This window comes from Rhinolophus hipposideros (assembly GCF_964194185.1).
Source record: "Rhinolophus hipposideros genome assembly, chromosome: 22".
In the NCBI taxonomy this organism is placed as follows: domain Eukaryota; kingdom Metazoa; phylum Chordata; class Mammalia; order Chiroptera; family Rhinolophidae; genus Rhinolophus; species Rhinolophus hipposideros.
Genome location: NC_138068.1, coordinates 25,504,579 through 25,522,555, shown reverse-complemented (window position 1 = coordinate 25,522,555; position 17,977 = coordinate 25,504,579). Strand labels below are relative to the sequence as shown.

The 17,977-nt window shown below is 56.1% G+C and overlaps 2 protein-coding genes across 5 annotated transcripts in view; one reads left to right on the top strand and one right to left on the bottom strand.

Moving 5' to 3' along the window:
• Positions 1-605: 605 nt before the first annotated feature.
• On the top strand, positions 606-13,692 carry ADISSP (adipose secreted signaling protein). 3 transcript variants are annotated; one of them, XM_081033615.1, is made up of 6 exons: positions 606-836; positions 7,521-7,628; positions 9,039-9,181; positions 11,612-11,750; positions 12,661-12,783; positions 13,021-13,692. In XM_081033615.1, exons 2-6 carry the CDS (start codon positions 7,610-7,612, stop codon positions 13,119-13,121), a joined length of 525 nt encoding a protein of 174 aa, XP_080889741.1. In that variant the 5' UTR covers positions 606-836; positions 7,521-7,609; the 3' UTR covers positions 13,122-13,692. The 3 variants fall into 3 exon arrangements, with proteins under 3 accessions (XP_080889741.1, XP_080889742.1, XP_080889740.1); XM_081033614.1 differs by having other exon boundaries at positions 615-752; XM_081033616.1 differs by lacking the exon at positions 7,521-7,628 and having other exon boundaries at positions 606-752.
• HSPA12B (heat shock protein family A (Hsp70) member 12B) overlaps positions 13,689-17,977 on the bottom strand; it is an 18,616-nt gene continuing 14,327 nt past the window's right edge. For both annotated transcript variants that reach the window (XM_081033613.1, XM_081033612.1), the window contains 5 exons: positions 17,626-17,712; positions 17,087-17,191; positions 16,735-16,993; positions 16,258-16,361; positions 13,689-15,628 (listed from right to left, as the gene is read on the bottom strand). In XM_081033613.1, coding sequence (XP_080889739.1) covers positions 14,967-15,628; positions 16,258-16,361; positions 16,735-16,993; positions 17,087-17,191; positions 17,626-17,712 — 1,217 coding nt within the window. In that variant the 3' untranslated portion in view covers positions 13,689-14,966. The remainder of the gene's footprint in view (positions 15,629-16,257; positions 16,362-16,734; positions 16,994-17,086; positions 17,192-17,625; positions 17,713-17,977) is intronic.

Here is a 17,977-nt window from a genome sequence, read left to right as displayed (position 1 = left end):
GCATAGCTTCTCCCAACCCCCTCCCAGCGTCTTCTTTGTTCTGATGCTTATCCTGGCCCGCAGGGCTCCCAGGACCCGTTTCTGGTTCGCGCCGGAGCCCTTCCTCCGAGGCAAGGAATAGGGTGGAAGGGGGAAAAAGCCGAAACCCGAGGGTCGCAGAGAGGCTCCTGGACAGGGACTTGCGAAGCGCGTATCGATTGTATCAATTGCTATTGCAGGCTTGGAAGCGATTTTCAGGTGTCCCACCTAGCCCTGAGCCCTGCCTTACGACCGTTCTGGGGGGCAGAGCCTAAGGGACACCCCTTTCACGTTTAGGCAGAGACGAGAGGTGCACACTCCACAGCTGAAGGTGGAACGCGGGCGGGGCCTATTTAAAGAGCTCCTCCTTCTCTTTCTCCCTTCTGTTCCATGCAATACCCTGGGTACTTCGGGCGGCCTTGCTGCCCTCATCGCGATAACTCCCGGAGCTCTGTATAAGCAAGGGCTTGCAGGGCGCAGCTGCAGGGCCTTGCACGAGACGCGGTGGAGCCACGCCCATTGGCAGTGCTCTGGAGCCAGCTTATTGGTCCGAAGCCTCCTAGCCGACCCCCCTCGGCCGACCAATGGGAGGAGGCGGGGGCGTGCCCGTGAGGCGGGCGGTGGCGGCGCGGGGCTTCTTCCTCGTGCTCCGCGTTGATCCCCCGGCTGCCTCCGCAATCGCCACCGCTGCCGCCGCGGTCGTCTCGGCTCCTCCCCGGGGTGCGCAACGCACGGTGAGACTGCTCCTCCCGCTACCTCCCGGTTCCTCCAGGCTCGCGGAGATCCCCTTTCAGTCGAGCCTCTATCCTAGGCAGTCTGTGCGTGAGACCCCATTCGGCTGGGGCGACGGGGGTGGGCTCCAATGTCCTGGCCGGGCCCGGGAGGGCTGCCTGGCATCTGAGCTGGGGAGATGTCAGGCCCCGGGGACGCGGGTGACCGTTAGGTGGTGTAGCTGGGGTGTTTTCCGCGGGGCCCTGTTGGGGGCACGTGTGGCACTGTGAGGGCTGGGGGCGTACATGGGGTCAGCGTCGTCAGCATCCCCCCCACCGCTATTGCCACCGCTTCGCTGTGTGACCTTGGACGTGTAGCCTCTCTGAACCTCGCATGCCTCGGCACCCTCAGGGAGGAGGGCGGTGATGTCTGGGAGTACGGGCTCCAAAGACTGCGTCAACAGAGGTGAGGGTGGGGAGGGCACAGGGTTATCTCTGAGGTTTAGAGCCGCTGCCTTGCAGCCAGGGAGAGATGTGGTGGAAGAGCGGGTGAGGGGGTCGTCTAGCCGCATCTGTTTTCGGAAAAGATGAGAATGGAGCGGGGATGGAGACCGCCACACCCACGGGGATGGAGGCGAGAGAGGATACAGAGTCCTACACCCAGGCCCTGGTGCGTCTGGGGACTTGGCCCGCACCTCCCTTTTGTCACACTGCAGGAGGGATTCGATTTAGGTTCTGGAGCAGTGTTCTTGTTAGTGAGCGGGGACCCTGCTGGACTGAGAAAAGGAGACATTGGGCTGCCTTTCCTCTTGAATATTGGTATTGGAAAGTGGGGATAGGGCATTTCTCTGTCTGGGTAACTGAAGGTCAGGGGCAGCTGACACCCATGGACCCTGCCTGGCCTCTACTTGTTGGGACCACCGGTTCACAGGTGTAAGGCAGGGCCTGGTTGGGGCAGGTAGTCTGGAGGCTAGAGGGGTCTAAGCACCTTCTAGCTGAGGTTTTGGAGTGTGGTTTTGTGGGGAGGGGATGCTCAGAGGGCAGACTCAGAGGGCAGCACTTCTTGGGGAGACAGGAAAGTGGTATGGTGTGGGTGCAGTTCATCTGTGCTTCACCCATATGTGACAGAGAGAGAACCCCTACTTATCCTTGCACCTTTGGCCTGTTGGAGGGAAGAGGAAATGGAGTCATATCCACACTGAGTGGATATGAAACTGCCACAGCCACACCTGACCTCTGGTCTTGCCTCTCCAGGCACTGCTCTAGGTATACGGGCTCCCCACTGTCTTTCTAGTCCTGTTGCTGGAGTCAGAAGAACAGTGTGGCCTCAGTGGGCACTCCTTTTACAAGCTTGAGCCTTTGAGAGGCTGGACATTGATTCTGATGGGCTGAGTGCTTAAGCCAGGACTGAACCCTGGGCTGGGGATATGGGGAGGGAAGAAGGTTGTGGAATTCCTGGTTTAGAAAGTCCCAGAACAGGTTGAGAATGGGGATTGGGGAATTAATGAAAAATGAGGCCCCAAGAGGTTGGGGGCAGCCCCTGAAGCAGAGTGGTGGTGTAGGGGTGAAGCTATGGGGTAGAGGGCAAGAAGGTTCCAGGTTCTGGAGCTCTACTTGCCACGCAGGGACAGACTGATTTTGGCTCTCCCTCCAGTCTGGAGCCTTGGGCACTAGCGTGGGACAGCCTGCAGTAGCATTTAGCACCTAGGGGGCTGAGAACTTGGGTTCCTGTATAACCCTTCGTCTGTCCATCTGTCTGTCCACTTGTCATGTCCCTGGGCCTGCTCTTCATGCCAGAGGCTCCACTTCGCCAAGCTGACCCCTGCCCCGGGGAAGGGTAACCCTGAAGCAGCCATTCTCTAAAACTGAGAGGGACCTGAGCTGGCATATCTCTGTTCCCCAGAGAGAAGTTTCCTCCAATTGCCCTGTGAGTAACAGAGCCAAAGGGGCTTTCAAAGGCCCTGTTCCAGCTTTGCAGCTCGCCTCATCCTGTGACTGGTCCATGGTCCTGTCCCTGACTTGTTGACTGCCCATCCTTAGATGGGAGGGGTATCATTTTTTCTTTTTGAGAGGAGGGGGCATTTCTCAGAATGTACATTCTTCACATCTGCCTTGTGTGGAAACAGTAGGCTTCCAGCAATCTGCTCTCTGGCAATCCCTGGGGACCTGGCTGGCATGGGAGTGGGAGAGGAGGAAGACATGAGGGGGAGGGAATGGGGAGGGAGGCCCCTCAACCCTTGAGCTGTATTCTGAGAAGGCCGAAGTCCCGGGGGCCCACCCTGAGAGCCATTCCTGGATGTTCCAGGATTGGCCTGAAGTGCCCCTTCGCCAGTGCTGCCCTGAAATTGCTGTTGCTTCAGAAACCAGGTCTTTGGGGGTTTGCTTTTGCAAAGGTGGGGGTGGAGTAGGGAGCGTTGTCACAGAGCTGCAGGCACCCGCTGTACCAAATCCTCTGAGGAAGAGGTCACTGCCTATTCCTGTGTTACAGATGAGGAAACTGAGGCACGGAGATGTGAAGTAACTTGCCTGTGCAGCCTGAATTTGAACCAGGACTGTTGGACTCAAGCCCATGCTCCTAATCATGTCCCTGCCGGCTCTGGGAGTCTGCAGCTTGGGCCAGGCTCAGGACTTGGCTGGCACAGGAGGAGGCCTGGGTTTCGAGGGGGCCTAGCGGTTCCTCTGAACACCGCTGTAGCAGGAGGAGGCTCCATACCCTTTCTCTCCTCTTGTTTCTGATGAGGAATTATGTGGATGAGAATCTGGCTTCCAGAGGACAGCGACTCTCAGGAGAAAGGAGGCTTGCTTTTTTTCAGCCTCCTCTGGGCTCCTGAAGTCACTTGCCTTCCCCTCTGCTAGCTCTGTTCTGAGCTCTGGGCTGAACTTGAGAGGCAGGTCCTGCCCTCTGGGCTTTCCATCTCAAGGCCAGCACGGGCAGGTCACCAGCTGATTGTGGCAAGGCTAGAAGAATGCCTAGTTGGAGGCCACTCTCTGAGCTGGGGGAGGGGTGTGCCCTCCAGGCCCTGAGTTAGCTAAGAGTAGGGTGGGGCTCTTCCTGAGAGCTTCCGGTGAGAGAGCTGCTCCCACAACTGCCTAGGGGGCCCCTCCAAGGCCCCTGCTTGGGATCCCTTTAATTTGGTCATTCATTTAATAAATATGAACTGAACACAGGTGCTCCCTGCCAGGTGCTGGGCTGGGTGCTGGGGACACAGGGTTTGGCAAAAATAGTCACTGCCCTTGTAAGGTGAGGAACACAGATATCAAATGATCCCAGAAGTGAGAAAGGGGATCCTTTTAAAGATTTTTCAGGCCTATGCTGACATGGGCAGGGGTAGCGTAGGGTTTGTGCGTCCCTAAGAAAGGTTCTCTGTGGCTGAGACCCAGGCCAAGGTGTGGATGGGGGACGGGGTAGTTCCAGGCAGAGGGGACAGCCTGGGCGACGACAAGCAGGCAACAGGCTATTGGTTGTGGGGGAAGATGGGAAGGGCCCTGCATGTACTGGGTCTGAATATTTTGTGAAGACTTCCCAGGAGCCTTTGCTCATCAGCCATTGGTTAAAAGTTTCACCCAGGCTTCCTGGGAGATGGGGTACCTTGTGGGCATTGGGCAGTCGTCCCCCCATGGCTGCAGAGTTGTGGCTGGAGCAGCCTCTCTGAAAGGTAGTGATGGAGGAATATTTTTCCTCTGATTCCCCAAATGAGGTAGATGATGTTGGATCTGCTGGCAGTTTCTGGGTGTAGACCGGGATCGTGTCTCGTGAGACCGAAGAATGGAAACAAGGACCCAGGAGCGGCAAAGAGTTTTAAAAGGAGAATAGTTTATTGAAAGCAAAGAGTCAGAACTCCCGAGTGGGGGTGGCCCCATGACTGAGGCAAAAGCTCTTTTATACCTTTCATACCTTCCCTTGTCAGTCTGGGGAAGGGGAGCTGTTTGAAGAAGGGAACTGGTGCCTTCTAATGAAATGCGTCTACTAGGTTTGTTCTGCTTGCCCATCGTGGAGGAATTAGCAAAATAACCCACTCTTACCAGATCTGCTCCGTTTGTCAGGCCAAAAGGAATTTTATGATTAACCTCAAGGCCTTGTTACATTATGTCCTGGAGTGAGGAGTGATTTCAAAACCTGGAGTTTTAGGATATGGCTGTCTTTGTTTATTCCACCAGGGACCTCCCTGTCTACCTAGGGACATGCTAGCTAACCTGTATCAGTAGGAAGAGCGCCTGGTACACTTGTGCTTGTCCATTTTTCACATGCTTTGAGCCCACAGCTTCAGAGGGTGGCTGGAGTGGTAGGGGAGGGCGTAGGCCTCTCTCCTGGGGACAAGCTGGCATCGCAGGACTAACGGACTGCCCTTCTGAGGTAGACCCCAGAGCTGCCCTGACCAGTGATGAGTGGGGGCATAGTTTCCCTCCCTGGGTGGGGCCTGGGAGCTAGCCTCCAATGGTGGGGGGCTGGCAGGGGTGTTTGTCCTGGCCTGGAGCTGTTCCTGCCCTGGCTGATCCCGTATTCCTAAGACCCAAGCCTTGCCTTTCCCTGCGTCTCCTAACGCCTGCTTCTGGGGGCTCCTGGCACCCAAGCTCATCACCCTGCCCATGAGGCAGGGCTTGGGCCTGGGTGGGCTTCTCACAGTGGGAAGTGGGGAAGGAGGTGAGGCCGGCTCCCAGGGCAGTAAGGCGTCTGAAAGATCTCAGGGTCATGTCCCCCACAGGCCTTGCCCCTGACTGTGGGGCCACCCCCCCCATGGTTTCTCTTCCTCATTCCTTGGACTAGCCAAAGTCATTCATGGGTCACTCATCTCTAAATACTTCAGTCTGTATCTCTGAAAAATAGGACATATTTCTCTACAGAATACAATTCCATTAGCTCACAAACCAAGATCAGCTCTTATTTCTTAATGTCATTTAAGATCCAGTCCCATTCACACTTCCCAATTCTCTCCCAAGCGTATTTTTTATAGATAATTAGAAACCCCCTACCCCATTTATTTTTCTTCTTGTAACTGCTGTAGTGGAATAAACCAGGTCAGTTGTCCCATAGAATATCCTGCCTTCTTGGTCTCTGTGTGTTAATCTAGAACAGTGGTTGGCAAACTTTTTCTGTGAAGGGCCAGGTAGTAAATATTTTAGACTTTACAGGCTATGTGGTCTCTGTGGCAACTACTCAAACTTGTTTTGCTTTAGTGCAAAAGTAGTTTTAAACAATATAAGCAAACGAGTGCTGTTGTGTTCCAGTAAAACTCGACAGAAAACAGGCGGCAGCCCCACAGCCTGTTTTTTGCCCATCCCCCCCCCCATCTACAACAACCTCCCCTTTATTTTTTCTTTCGCAGTTTGGAAAAAGCCAACAAAAAAACAAACAAACAAAAACCGTTGCTATTGTCCTACAGAATATCCTGCCTCCTGGGTTTGTCTCATTGCTTTTTCTCGTGGAATCATTTAATTTGTTCCTCTCACCTCTGTGTTTTCAGTAAACCAGAAGTTGGAGAGAGGCGCTTGATCAGATCCAGGTTAGACCTGTTGGGCAGATGCTGTGCCCTGGTTAGTGGTGCTGTGACTTGGTGCTACCTCAGACCAGGCGACATCAGTGTGTCAGGTTCCACTGTGAGTGAGGGTCGAGTGATGGGTGCCTGACTGGCTGGTGTCACATTCTTCCATTGCAAACTGTGCCATTCCCCTTAAGAACCTAGGTCCTCTGTCCGCGGAAGTTGGGGATCTGTGATCATCCACTTCTGTCAACCTTTTCGCTCCTGGTTTAGCATCCCACTGACTCATTGCCTCCAGCAAACGAGTTCTTTGGGAGTTGCAGAATTACTTGGCATTGGGTCATTCCTTTGTTATTTAATAGCGGGAATTCTTCTGTAACGAAGAGCTTTCTTTTAACCACCAGGGCAATTTCATTTCAGGGAAGGCTGGGAGACAGGCTGAATTATTTCTCCTTATTGCCAATTTTCAGAGTAAAGAGTTAGGGCATTGCTACTGTCAGTTGTGACAAATGAGGGCTTGGGTTTGTTTGTTTTACTTTCCCTTTTTTTTCTAATCTCTGCGAATGCTCCAATTTTATGTATTCCATCTGTTTCCGTCAGTTGCACTCATTATTCTTTTTGATGCTGAGATGGTCCCAGCTCAGCTCACTGGGGGTCAAACTGCTCACACAGACTTCCTGGGGGCGCCTTCCACTGCCCCTGCCCTGAGGCTGCCAGCTAGCTCTTGGGGAGCTGAGCTGGGGGAACCACCCCTCCACAGGTGCCTATCCTGCATATCGCCCTGACTAATCTCTCACCAGGAAGAAAGCTCCAGGGACATGTTATCTTATGTTTGGGCCTCCATTCTTGCTCCCCTCCGAGCATACAGTTGACTTTGACGTGAACTCAGCAGTACTGGGTGTGACCTTAGTAATGTGGCCTCTGGATGCATGGGGGTACAGCCCTTGGGGTCGCCAACTCCAGAACTGGCTCCTGGAAGGTGCCAAAGAGGTCACCTCCTTTCCAGACTGCCTTTCCACCAGCCTCAGGTGGGCTGGACACATGCGTCCTGTTGTGGCACTTTGACACCCAGAAGCTGCAGCTCAGTGCATGCTGGCCAGGTCCTGGGTCAACAGGGTGTCAGGCAGGGGTGAGGGCTCTTGGTGAATGTGGGGTGTGGGTAGAGTAGTGGAGGTAGAAGCCCCCTGTGCTAGAGGACACAGGCACCACTTGGGCTGCTGAGAGCAGCAGGGGTTTGGGTCCTTCCTAAAGGGAGATCTCTGCTCTCAGGCCATGGGTGGCCCTGACCCATGCCTCCCCATGCCCCATTCTTCAGGCTCCTGCTGGTGTCCTTGGAGCATGGGAGTTTGAGAGGCGGGGTCCGGCAATAGCTGTGTGTCTCACTCCGTGGCAGGGAGGGCGTCCATGGCTGCAGCCAACAAGGGTGAGTGCCTTCCTGACCGGTGGGGTTTGCAGGGTCTTCCAGCGGGCTCTGGTGGGAGAGGTGTTGGTGCATGTGGGGCCTGCATTGGCTGTGGGGGTGTGTGTGTGTGTCTGATTGTGAGTACAAATTGCATCAGTAATTGCACCAGTGTTTGTGCTGGGTCCCGGGGCACACCCAAGCCCTAGCAGGGAACCTGGAGACCTCTGCTGGCTCCATGGTGTGCTGGTCTATGGAGGTGTGTGCCCTGTGTCCCCATGTTCCAGCCCCCGTGTTCCACTTGGGGACTGGGGGCATGAGGGGCTTGGGTGAGCACTGAGATTGGCAAGGTGGGTAGTGCCACAGCAGGCTGTGGAAAGAAATTTGGGTTTCATTCAGTGCCCAGAAGGACTCATGGAGAGTTTTAGGCGAGGAGACCTGGTGAGATTTGAGGGTCAGGTCGGGGGGCGTAGCAGGGAACGTGGAAGTACCAGGCTGGCTCCCCTGGGCTTCCACTGAGTGTCCAAGGTCTCAGGACAGGGCTAGCCCAGGCCCTCCCACCTAAAGGACTCCAAGCGGGGCTCTTGGGAGGCCTAGGGGCGGTGGGGGCCAGAGAGGACTGGGGTCGTGCTCTTGGCAAGATGGACCTCCCCCAGCCGAGGCCCTCAGCCCAGCTTCTGATCCTCTGCCTACTCAACCCCCAGCCTCTTGGCTCGGGAGAACCTGACCCCCCTGAGGGGACAGCTCAGAGCCTTGAGAGGGGGTCAGCAGCGGAGGGAAAGGCATCTCTGGGAAGGGTCCGGGAGGCTCCGCTGGGTTCTTCCATCTTTTGTGCCAGCGATCAGTGATGAGTTAAGGGCAGCTGCAGCTTCTCCTAGGTGGGTGGGCTCAGTGTGGGTTTTGGCCCCCTTTGTTTTTCCCACCTCCCCAGGCAGGTCCCACAGAGCCCCTGTCCGTACCCCCAACCCCTACCAGGTTGGGGTCATCAGGAGGGCCAGGCGGGGCCTCAGGTACAGACATATTTGGAAGAGAAGGTACAGAGATGGGGAGCTTGGTCCTGTGGAGGAGAGCCCTGGGCAGGGAGCCTGAGGCTGGGTTGAATCCTGCCCACCTGGGCCTGGGTGAGAGTCTGGCGGACTGTCTCTTCCTGTCTCTGGTGGCAGCCTTATCCCCTCTAAGTGAGGGGTCATATTAGCTAATCCCTGACTCCCCCCTGACTAATTCTCAGGGTGAGTATTTTTTGTGGGAGGCCTGGGCCTCAAGCCTTATGATCCTGCGTCCAGTAGGATGTGTCCTTGCCCCGAAAGGAGCTCGCCAGTGGGTGCTGAGTAATGTCAAGGGCAGTTGCCGGGGGTGGAGAGACAATAAGAGAGAGTTGTTTCCTGGTGGTAGAGGAAGACTGCAGCCCCTGGAGCCTTCTCCCTCTCTTCCTAGGCAACAAGCCCAGAGTCCGGAGCATCCGCTTTGCGGCAGGCCATGATGCAGAAGGCTCCCAGAGCCATGTCCACTTTGATGAGAAGCTCCATGACTCAGTTGTCATGGTCACCCAGGAGAGTGACAGCAGCTTTCTGGTCAAGGTATGTGCACACCTCCCCCCATCATCAGCCTTCCTCCCTCCAGTTCCTCCTCAGCCCTGTCTGGCTTCCTGGGCCTGTGTGTTCCGTTTCCTCTGCTTTATAGGTATGTCTTTATCCCTCCCTGGACCTTGGTTTCCCCATCTGTAAAGTGGGAGGTGGTGAGATTGCAATGAGCTGAGTGCATTTAGAATGTTACTAGAGTAAAGTGAGCAGAGCAGAGCTGTTGTTACCAGCATCACCCCAACAATAGCATTGGAAGGTGGGTGTTAAGGCTGTGGTGCCACAGGCCTGGGTACAGGCCCAGATCTGCTGTTTGGCTCTGTGTCCTTGGGCAGGTGATGTGAGCTTCCTATTCTCTGAAATGAAGACAATTCACACCCCACAGAAGTGGTGCAAGAATTAAATGGTAAAAACAAAAAACAAAACAGGAAAAAAAAGAATGAAATGGAAGCGTATATGTATGTCACACAGGTGTGAGGCTAATTATACTGATAACAAGGTGTGACTTTATTTACCTTCTTTGTCAGACTTCTGGCTGATTCACCCCATGTTTTCTGCTTGGTGAAGCATCGCCCTCACCTATTGGTGACACCTCACGCACCCTCCAGTAGGGCTTCTCCAGCTGCCAGGAAGGACACTGTGGGATCCCATATTCACATAGGAGGGACAGGAGGCTGTCTCTGTAGGGAATGGATTGGGGGAGACGGAGTGAGGCACTCAGGTTGGACAATACACCAGGGTTCCAGAGATGCGCAGGGATACAGGGGTGAGGGAGGTGGGGGTGGGGATGTGGTCCATTGAGACCACTCTGAGGACGGGCCCAGATTCAGACCTATTTCTGCCAAACTCGAAAATCCTTGTTCCTTCTACAGCTGATAACTTCCCCAAGGGAATAAACAGAATGCACCAAATTTTAAGAAAATAGCACCCTCTCCCTTCCTTCCCATTGCAAAATCCATCCATGTCTATTAGAGAAAATTTGGAAGATAGAGAAAACTATAAAGAAATTTAAAACTACCCACACTCATACTATCCAGAAAAAACCAAATATGGTTAACCAAAATATGGTTAATATTTTGATGTGTGTCATTCTGGCTTTCTTTTCTTTTCTTTTTTTAAGCCATGTTTCCAAAAACAAGCTGGCATCACAGTGTAACACTGTTTTTTTGCTTGCTTTTGTTATGAACCATCTCCTGCCTCTGTCAGTAAATAATTTTCCATGAGATGTTACAATGGCCTCGTGTTCCATTATATGTATCATCATTGATTTAGCTGGTTCCCTATTCCTGGTGTCACGGCTGTTTCTATTTTTCACTGTTGTAAATAGGGCAGGGCAGTGATGAGTATTTTTTGCACATCTCTGATTATTTCCCCTGGAAAATTCCGCGAGGAGTGCAGCCGAGTCCCAGGGTCACCATTGGCAGGTCCAGCCAAAAAGCTCTCTTGAGAGATGTACCTTCCACCTGCAGTGGGAGCCACACTGACAGAACTTTATCGTGCAGTGACATCAGCCTGCTCCCATTGAAAAGCTAACTGCTCTGTGCAGCCAATCCAACTGGCCCCCAGGGACAGGGCCGTCCAGTCCCTGAAACTGAGCAGGGAAGTATGTGCACGTGAGCGGTGGGTACAGCACGCACTCGGGCCTCCTGGTCAGCCACTCTGGTCAGTTACCTGCTCAACAACCACCCTGGCTTGTGACCCTTCACACAACTGGAGTTTCCAAGCATGGCATCTATCCCAGAAGGTGTCAGTTGCCAAGCACTGTGTATGAACAACAGAAATTGCTTTGACCCCGAGTCAGCACCGTTGGACACAGTGAGCCTTTGAGTGGGCAGGCAGGTATCCAGGTTCAGAGGCCAGTAGGGCAGGCAGGAGCCTGGGTTCAATGGCTGGTGCCAGGCCTTGGGCCAGCTCTAGACTGACACAGCTGGTCTAATGTCTGTGTTTCTAACTCTATCCCATCCTTCAGCCTGTGCAATCTGTGTTGGCCCATGTCTCCACATGACTGATGAGAACCAGTGTCCCTGACTCTGGGCTGTTGGCTCTGGGAAGGTGCTGGTAGTGGTGGGGGCAGGTTGTGGGACTTTTAGCCTCCCCTTTGGGCAGTGGCTAGTGCCTTGCTGTCTGCCACTCGCGGCAGGAGTGGTCCAGAGGCCTCAAGCTGGTCATTTCCTGGCTTTCATTTGCTTGTCTATAAAATGGGCCACTGAAGAGCTGTGGGTCCCATGAGACAGATGCTGAGGAAATGTGCTGGCTGAGCCGTAGGGATGCAGTCCTCAGGGGAAGGGCCTGGGAGTGTGAACCAGCTGGAGTGGTGGGGGGAGTTAGGCCCCCCTGGGATCCCCAAGGATCATAGGTGGCACAACCTGGGCAGGCTCAGGGCGAGGCTGTAAGTGAAGGTGCCCCCTTCCCCAACTCTTCCTGCTGCAGGTTGGCTTTCTGAAGATCCTGCACAGGTATGAGATTACCTTCACTCTGCCCTCGGTGCACAGGCTGAGCAAGGACGTCAAAGAGGCACCTGTTCCCAGCCTGCACCTCAAGCTCCTCAGTGTCATGCCTGTCCCAGAAGGTGCGTCCTCTGCTCCGGGTACTGGAGGCCTGCCCTCCTCCAGCAGGGCCTGGGTGTGAGTGGCAGCAGGAGCACGGGATGCTCCCTTCCCACCATTTAGGGTGCACAGGCAGCTCAGCAGCTGGGGACATGGGCCTCTACATGGGCTTGCAATGTGGCCACTTGGGAGGTTCCATGCCACAGGCGTCATTTCCTGGACAGAAGTCCATTGGCTCATTTTGTAGGCTTATGTCTGCCCATCCCCTGGTAGTTTCCTCAGGGGGATGATGAGAGCCAGAGGAACTGGGTCTGGACCTCCAGCCCTCCCTCCCTCCTTCCGGTCCCTCAAGAAAGAAAACCTGCCAGATCTTCAGGAACCCTAGGTGGCCTCCTGCTAGGTGGCCTCCTAGCACCCACCAGTCCTGGGCTTTGGGCAGGGGGTTGCTTCTCCCTACCCTGCTGACTTCATCCCCCACACCCTTCCGAGGCTGGGGTGTCAGTTCTGCCATGTGCTGAAGCCCCAGCTTGTTTCATGTCCCCCAACCTCCTCTTCATGACATTGCCCTTAAATGAACTGAGCAAACCCCCTCAGACCTTTGCCTCTTGCCACCTGATATGCTCAAGGCCTGCCCTGCCCACCCCCCTTTCCTTATCACCCCCTCTCCTTGCCTGCCGTTTTGGGGCATCAGCGGGCCCTGCTCCTAGAAGCCTGAGTTTGACCCTCGGGGTCATAATGGGGGCGGCCTGCAGGCTGGAGGCATGTGGAGCTCACTGAAGAATGGGAAGTTTCCTAGTCCTGTGCCCCAGCCCTGGGGGGCATGGGTCCTGGACCATCCTTGTTCCTTTGGAGGAGGCAGCCAGTCTTGGTGGTGGGTGGTGAGTGCTGGGGGATGGGGGTAGGAGGCAATGGAAGTGCTGATTGCCTGGACAGGTTACAGCATCAAGTGTGAGTACACAGCACACAAGGAAGGCGTCCTCAAGGAGGAAATGCTGCTAGCCTGTGAAGGTGGTGCTGGCACCTGTGTGCGTGTGGTGGTGCAGGCACGAGTCATGGGTGAGAGCATTAAGCATGCATCTGGCTAGAGGAGGGAGGTGCCAGGTTGGCCCAAAGGGTTTCTGCCTTCCTCCCGTCTGAAAAGGGGATCCTTGCCCTGGCTGGGGTTCCTTACCTCCTTGGTGGGTCCTTCTCTCTACCCCCTAGTAGAACTCAGAGGGAAGGTGGAGGGGTCGCTTTGGAGTGGGTGTGACCAGGGGTCCAGCCTGGCATACTGACTTGTATCTTGCCTTGCAGACCGGCACCATGGCACACCCATGCTGCTGGATGGTGTCAAGTGCGTGGGTGCTGAGCTGGAATACGACTCGGAGCACAGCGACTGGCATGGCTTCGACTGAGGCCCACGCCCCGGCCCCCTCGGGACCCCTCAGCCTTAATCTCCACCTCATCTCTCCAAATGCTGTGTGATGGTGTGGCTTCCTGGTCCCTCCCTGGGGTGGGTGTGGGGGTGGATTGCCCAGGGGCCTCTAAGCCACGGTGTCACTCACACCTCACCTCTGCCTTCATTTGTGCCATCTCCCTGCCTCTCCTGCATCTTCCTCTTCCCACTTCCTCCTCTCCGTGTGCCTCAGTCTCCTGCCGGAAGAAATGGGTTGAGCCCCCAAGGAGGCTATCTGAGGGGGAAGGGGGGAGGACTGAGGTGGGTTCAACCCACTCTCCACTGCAAGCCATAGGAGCTGCAGCCAGAGCCTAGGAGAGGAGGGAACTGGCTCTGTGATGTCGGAGTCCCCATTACTGCTGCTGCTGTCTCGTTTCGGCCACCTGCCTCCTCCCTCTTTCCCACTGCTGTCCATGGTGAGTAGGAGGGAGGTGCAGTTACCAGCCCGTACCCCCCAGGTGTGTGTTACTTGGTTTTTAAATGACGGATTGGGATAAAACCCTAAAGAAATAAACTTTCAGTGAATACCAGAGGCTAGTGGTATTTTTATCCTCCAGAGCTCTGAGAATGCTCAATCCTTCAAAGATGGGCCAGGAAACAGTTTGGCTAAACTCACTCTTTTAGGAGGCAAGGGCACTGCGTGGTATTATAGCACCTAGCCTATGAAGAGCTATCTACAGGTGGTGCACTTTAGGCTTGGCAATAGTTGCCAATTCGATTTGGATCGGGAGGAGCCTTCTGCCCAGCCCAGAGAGGTCTTACTGACTGGGGGGCAGTTCTGTTTGGGATGATTGAAAGGGAAACAACAGCACCCCCTTCTGGTCAGTTCCCAGCCCCCTCCACAGCTGAAAGCTTCCTCCCTTCTTTCTGGAACCCAGGCCCGTTCCTCCACACTACTGGGGTCCATCCCCTCTTGTGTGGTACCAGCAGGCTATGGTCTACCTTGAACATAAATGCTTTATTGCCACCTTAGTGTTCTTGGGCAGGGCAGGGAGGGCTGTTGCATGTCGTGGGTGGGCATAATGGCACTTAAGTTGAGACCAGACCTCATTGTTCTGTCCTCCCTACTGCTCCCTTTCCGTCGCTGGGATAGGGTTTGAGTGGATCATCTCTCCTGAAGGAAAGCCCATCCCTCAGCATGCTACCCCCACATCCCTTCATAAGTACCTTCACCCTGTACCCCCACTAGCCTGCTCCTGCCCTGTCTACAGTTAACAGTCATACTTGGGTGGTCAGCAGCACGTCTAGGAAGGTCCTACTATCCATGTCCCTCCTGTGTCTGCTTCCAGTCATTTTTCTGTGGCACAGCGTTGCTCTGCCCGCCTGCCTGTGTGGCCTGAGCCCACAATCAGTGCACTGGTCCTTCAGTCCCAGGCCCTGCAAGCCACCTGCTGCTGCCCCTCTTGTAGCGGCCTTGCTTGGCCTCTCCCTCCCAACTGCCTCCACCCCCCACTCCCACCCCACCCCCAGTTCAGGCCAGGGCCTAATCTTTTGGTGCATGCTGTCTTCCGAGTCACGTGTTCCCTGTGTACGCGCCCAGTCTCCTTGACCTCAGTCCTTGACAGGGCCGTTCAGCCTTACAGTCAGCAAACCAGGGCCCAATCCCAAAGCCAGAGTCTCTGGATGTGTCCCTATCCACCCACCTGTGACCTCATCTTCCCGGGCAGGGAAAGGGGTAAGGCGTTCTGACATCAGAACAAGGACGATCGTCCATCCCCCATCTTCCACCCCTACCGGCTCCCCAGAGCCCGGGACCAAAAGGCGGGGACAGGAAGAGTGGGGCTGACATCGCGCCAGCGCGCCCTCAATTGGAAAGAAAGTCGATGGCAGCGCGCACTGAGCGATTGGTGCTGACGTCGACAGCAGTGACCTTAATCTCGGTGTCGCCAAATTGCATGGCGGCACGGATCTCACGGCGGCCGGCGGGCGCGCCGGCGGCGTCGGGGCCGCTGTCTGCAGGCGCGGGCTCGAGCTCGAGGCTCAGCGCGCCGCACTTGCGCACCCCGGGGTCGGTGATGAAGCGCGCGTCCTCAGCGGCGCAGCAGTACAGGTTGATGAGCACGCGCCGCTGGCCAGGGCGCGCCGGGCAGTAGCTGCGCCGCACCTCTTCGCCCAGGGCTACCGACTGCTCGGCGGCCACGAAGCGCTCAAAGACGTCGGTGCACCAGCGGCGGCCGTCGCGGACCAGCAGCTTGTCTGGCGGATGGCGCCCCGCCACGAAGCGGTTGAGCACGCCCACACCGTACGTGAGTGGCGAGCGGCGCACCCGCACCACGCCCGGCGCCTGCCCGAACAGCACCGCACCCTTGAGGATCGTGAGGCCCACGTCGTGCGGGACCACCACGCGCAGGCCGCGGGGACCCAGCGCCGTCTGCACCGCGTGCTGCAGCACCGCTGACTCGGCAAAGCCGCCCACCAGGAACAGCAGCTTCACGCCCTGCACCTCAGGCCGAGACAGCAGCGCCTCTGCAGGGTGGGGTGGACGGGCGGGTAAAGAGGATGGAAGGGGAAGAGAGGGAGAGTGAGCCAGAGGCCACCATGATGCCGCCACTGGCACCTCCCCGCCACCTGCCTGTGCCCTCCTGGCAATTAGAAACTAGCCGTTTAAACTATAAAATGGTCGACCGGTTCTGATGAAGAAAAACACTGAGCGCTTTCACTGAGGGCTCCTGGAGATCCTCGTGGGCTCTGCCTCGCCAACACTACACCTCTGCCCCCACACCCCGCCGTGGACAGCCTGAAAGGATACACATTTATACCTGCCAAATGCCTACTACCTACTGCGTGCAAGACATTGTGCTCACTCTCTAGATACTTCAGTTCATTTAAATCTGTGATGTTTTGTGATACCAATACTATCACCCCATTTTATAAATGGGGACACTGAGGCACTAGAGATTCTTCAACTTGGCAAGACTACACATCATCCCTCTTAGCTCTTAATCCCCAACGCACTGCATCCTCCAGGTGTTCCAGATGATTCTGGGTCTCGTTCCTGAGTATGGATGTGTGGAGGTTCCCAGGCACTAATAGGGAGAGTTATTCCCACATCTGGTGTGTATGTGAGGGTGGAGGACCGAAGCTCAGGTGCTCACCTATGTGCTGGATGATCCCGCTGACTGTGGGCTGAAAGAGCTCATTCATGGCCTCGCAAGACATCCTGAGCATCCCCTGTGAGGACCACTTCACGAAGTTCACGCTGTAGGGGATGGAAGCACAGACCCATGGGTCAGGGTCCTGGGCACTGACGGCACGTTGTGTCATCCCAGCCCCTCTCAGGGCTTTTGCCTACTTCTGTTGCAGGCTTGAGGTTCCAGGCGCATTGGCTGGTGTGTGTGTGTGTGTGTGTGTGTGTGTGTGTGTGTGTGTACACGCGGGGAGGAGACACACCTCCGCCCTTTCCCCTGAGGCCCATGATTCTCTTGCTCCTCCCCCAGCCGCCGAAGAAGCTGGCCTGACGTACGCGAGTGGCGGATTAGGCACACTCCCATTGGCCCTTGGGACCCACACCCTTTTTGTAGGGGCGTTCCCCATCTGTACACCCTGCTTGAGCCCGCGATGCTCCGGCCCACCTGCTCCGACGCAGGGCAGTCTCCACGTTGTGGCCTCGCTGTTTGCGGTAGAAGTCGATGAAGGAGAAAGGCAGTGAGATGTTGAGCGCCCCGGCACGGTGCGGGCCTGCAGTGCGTTTGCGGGCCTCGAAGGCGATGGTTAGATCCACCCAGGCTGCTGGCCGTTGCCTTTTGAAGGTGGCAATGAAGTCCTCACCGAAGATGCGGCCCAGAAGCTGCTCGAAGGCCAGGTCCACGCCCACCGCGCCATAGGGGCCGCCTGGGGTGGGGCAGGGAGCAAAGGGTAGGTCAGTGCAGACCCCACTGCCAGGAGGCATTGGCGGGCTGGGTACCAAGGGCGCTGGCTACTCACCAGACGCCTTGTAGAGTTCCTTGAGGGTGCCATGGGGCTGTTCCAGCTGGTGCACCGTCAAGTCTACTGTGCCCCCGCCACAGTCGGCCACCACGTAGCGGTCTCCTGTGGCAGCCAGTGTGGGCACACACACTCAAGGCCTGCCTTGCACTCTTAGCCCTGAGCCCTCTCTGGAGTCACCCAGCCTCTGGCCCTGCCCCAGGTGCCCAGCCCTGCTTGTGGTGGTGGGGGTGTGTGAGAGGCTCCAGGTATTTGAACCTCAAGCCACCAGGTAGAGGCACAAGGTGTGTGTGTGTGGGGAAATGGTTCAGGCCTCTGCAATCCATCGGAGGATAACCCCTGAGTGGAGTGAGTTAGGGGCGTGGCTGAGTGAGGTGGGGGTGCAGGTGATGAGGAGGCTGCCAGGTTAGGTACAGGGGATGGAGAAGGGAGGGCTTTCCAAGGGCTGGAGCCAACTTTATGATGTTCCCTTACCCCCCATCAGTATATGGTGTCCCGCAGGGCCCAAGACATATCCCGTCATCTCTCCGTCGCCCCACCTGCTTGCATCTCTGCCCACAACTCTCCGACCCCCGACTCCACCAGGAACGTGCGGCTGTGGCGGGACTTTCGCAGCTGCTCACGGGCTGGGGGGTCGAGGGACAGCCAGACAGTGAGGTTAGGAGGTGCCTCAGCTACAACACTCAATCTCCATCCTCCTGCCAATGCTTTCCATGAGCACCGGGAGCAGCCAGTGCCCTGGAAACTGCCGCTCCACTCCTAACTAGGAGAGGGTAGTGCTGAACCCCAAAGAGTCCAGAGAAACCTGATAGGATAATCTCAGGTGCTGTGACCAACAGCTGAGGGGAAGCATTTCTGGCTGCAGAGCCTTCCCTTAATGCAGGAGGGCTC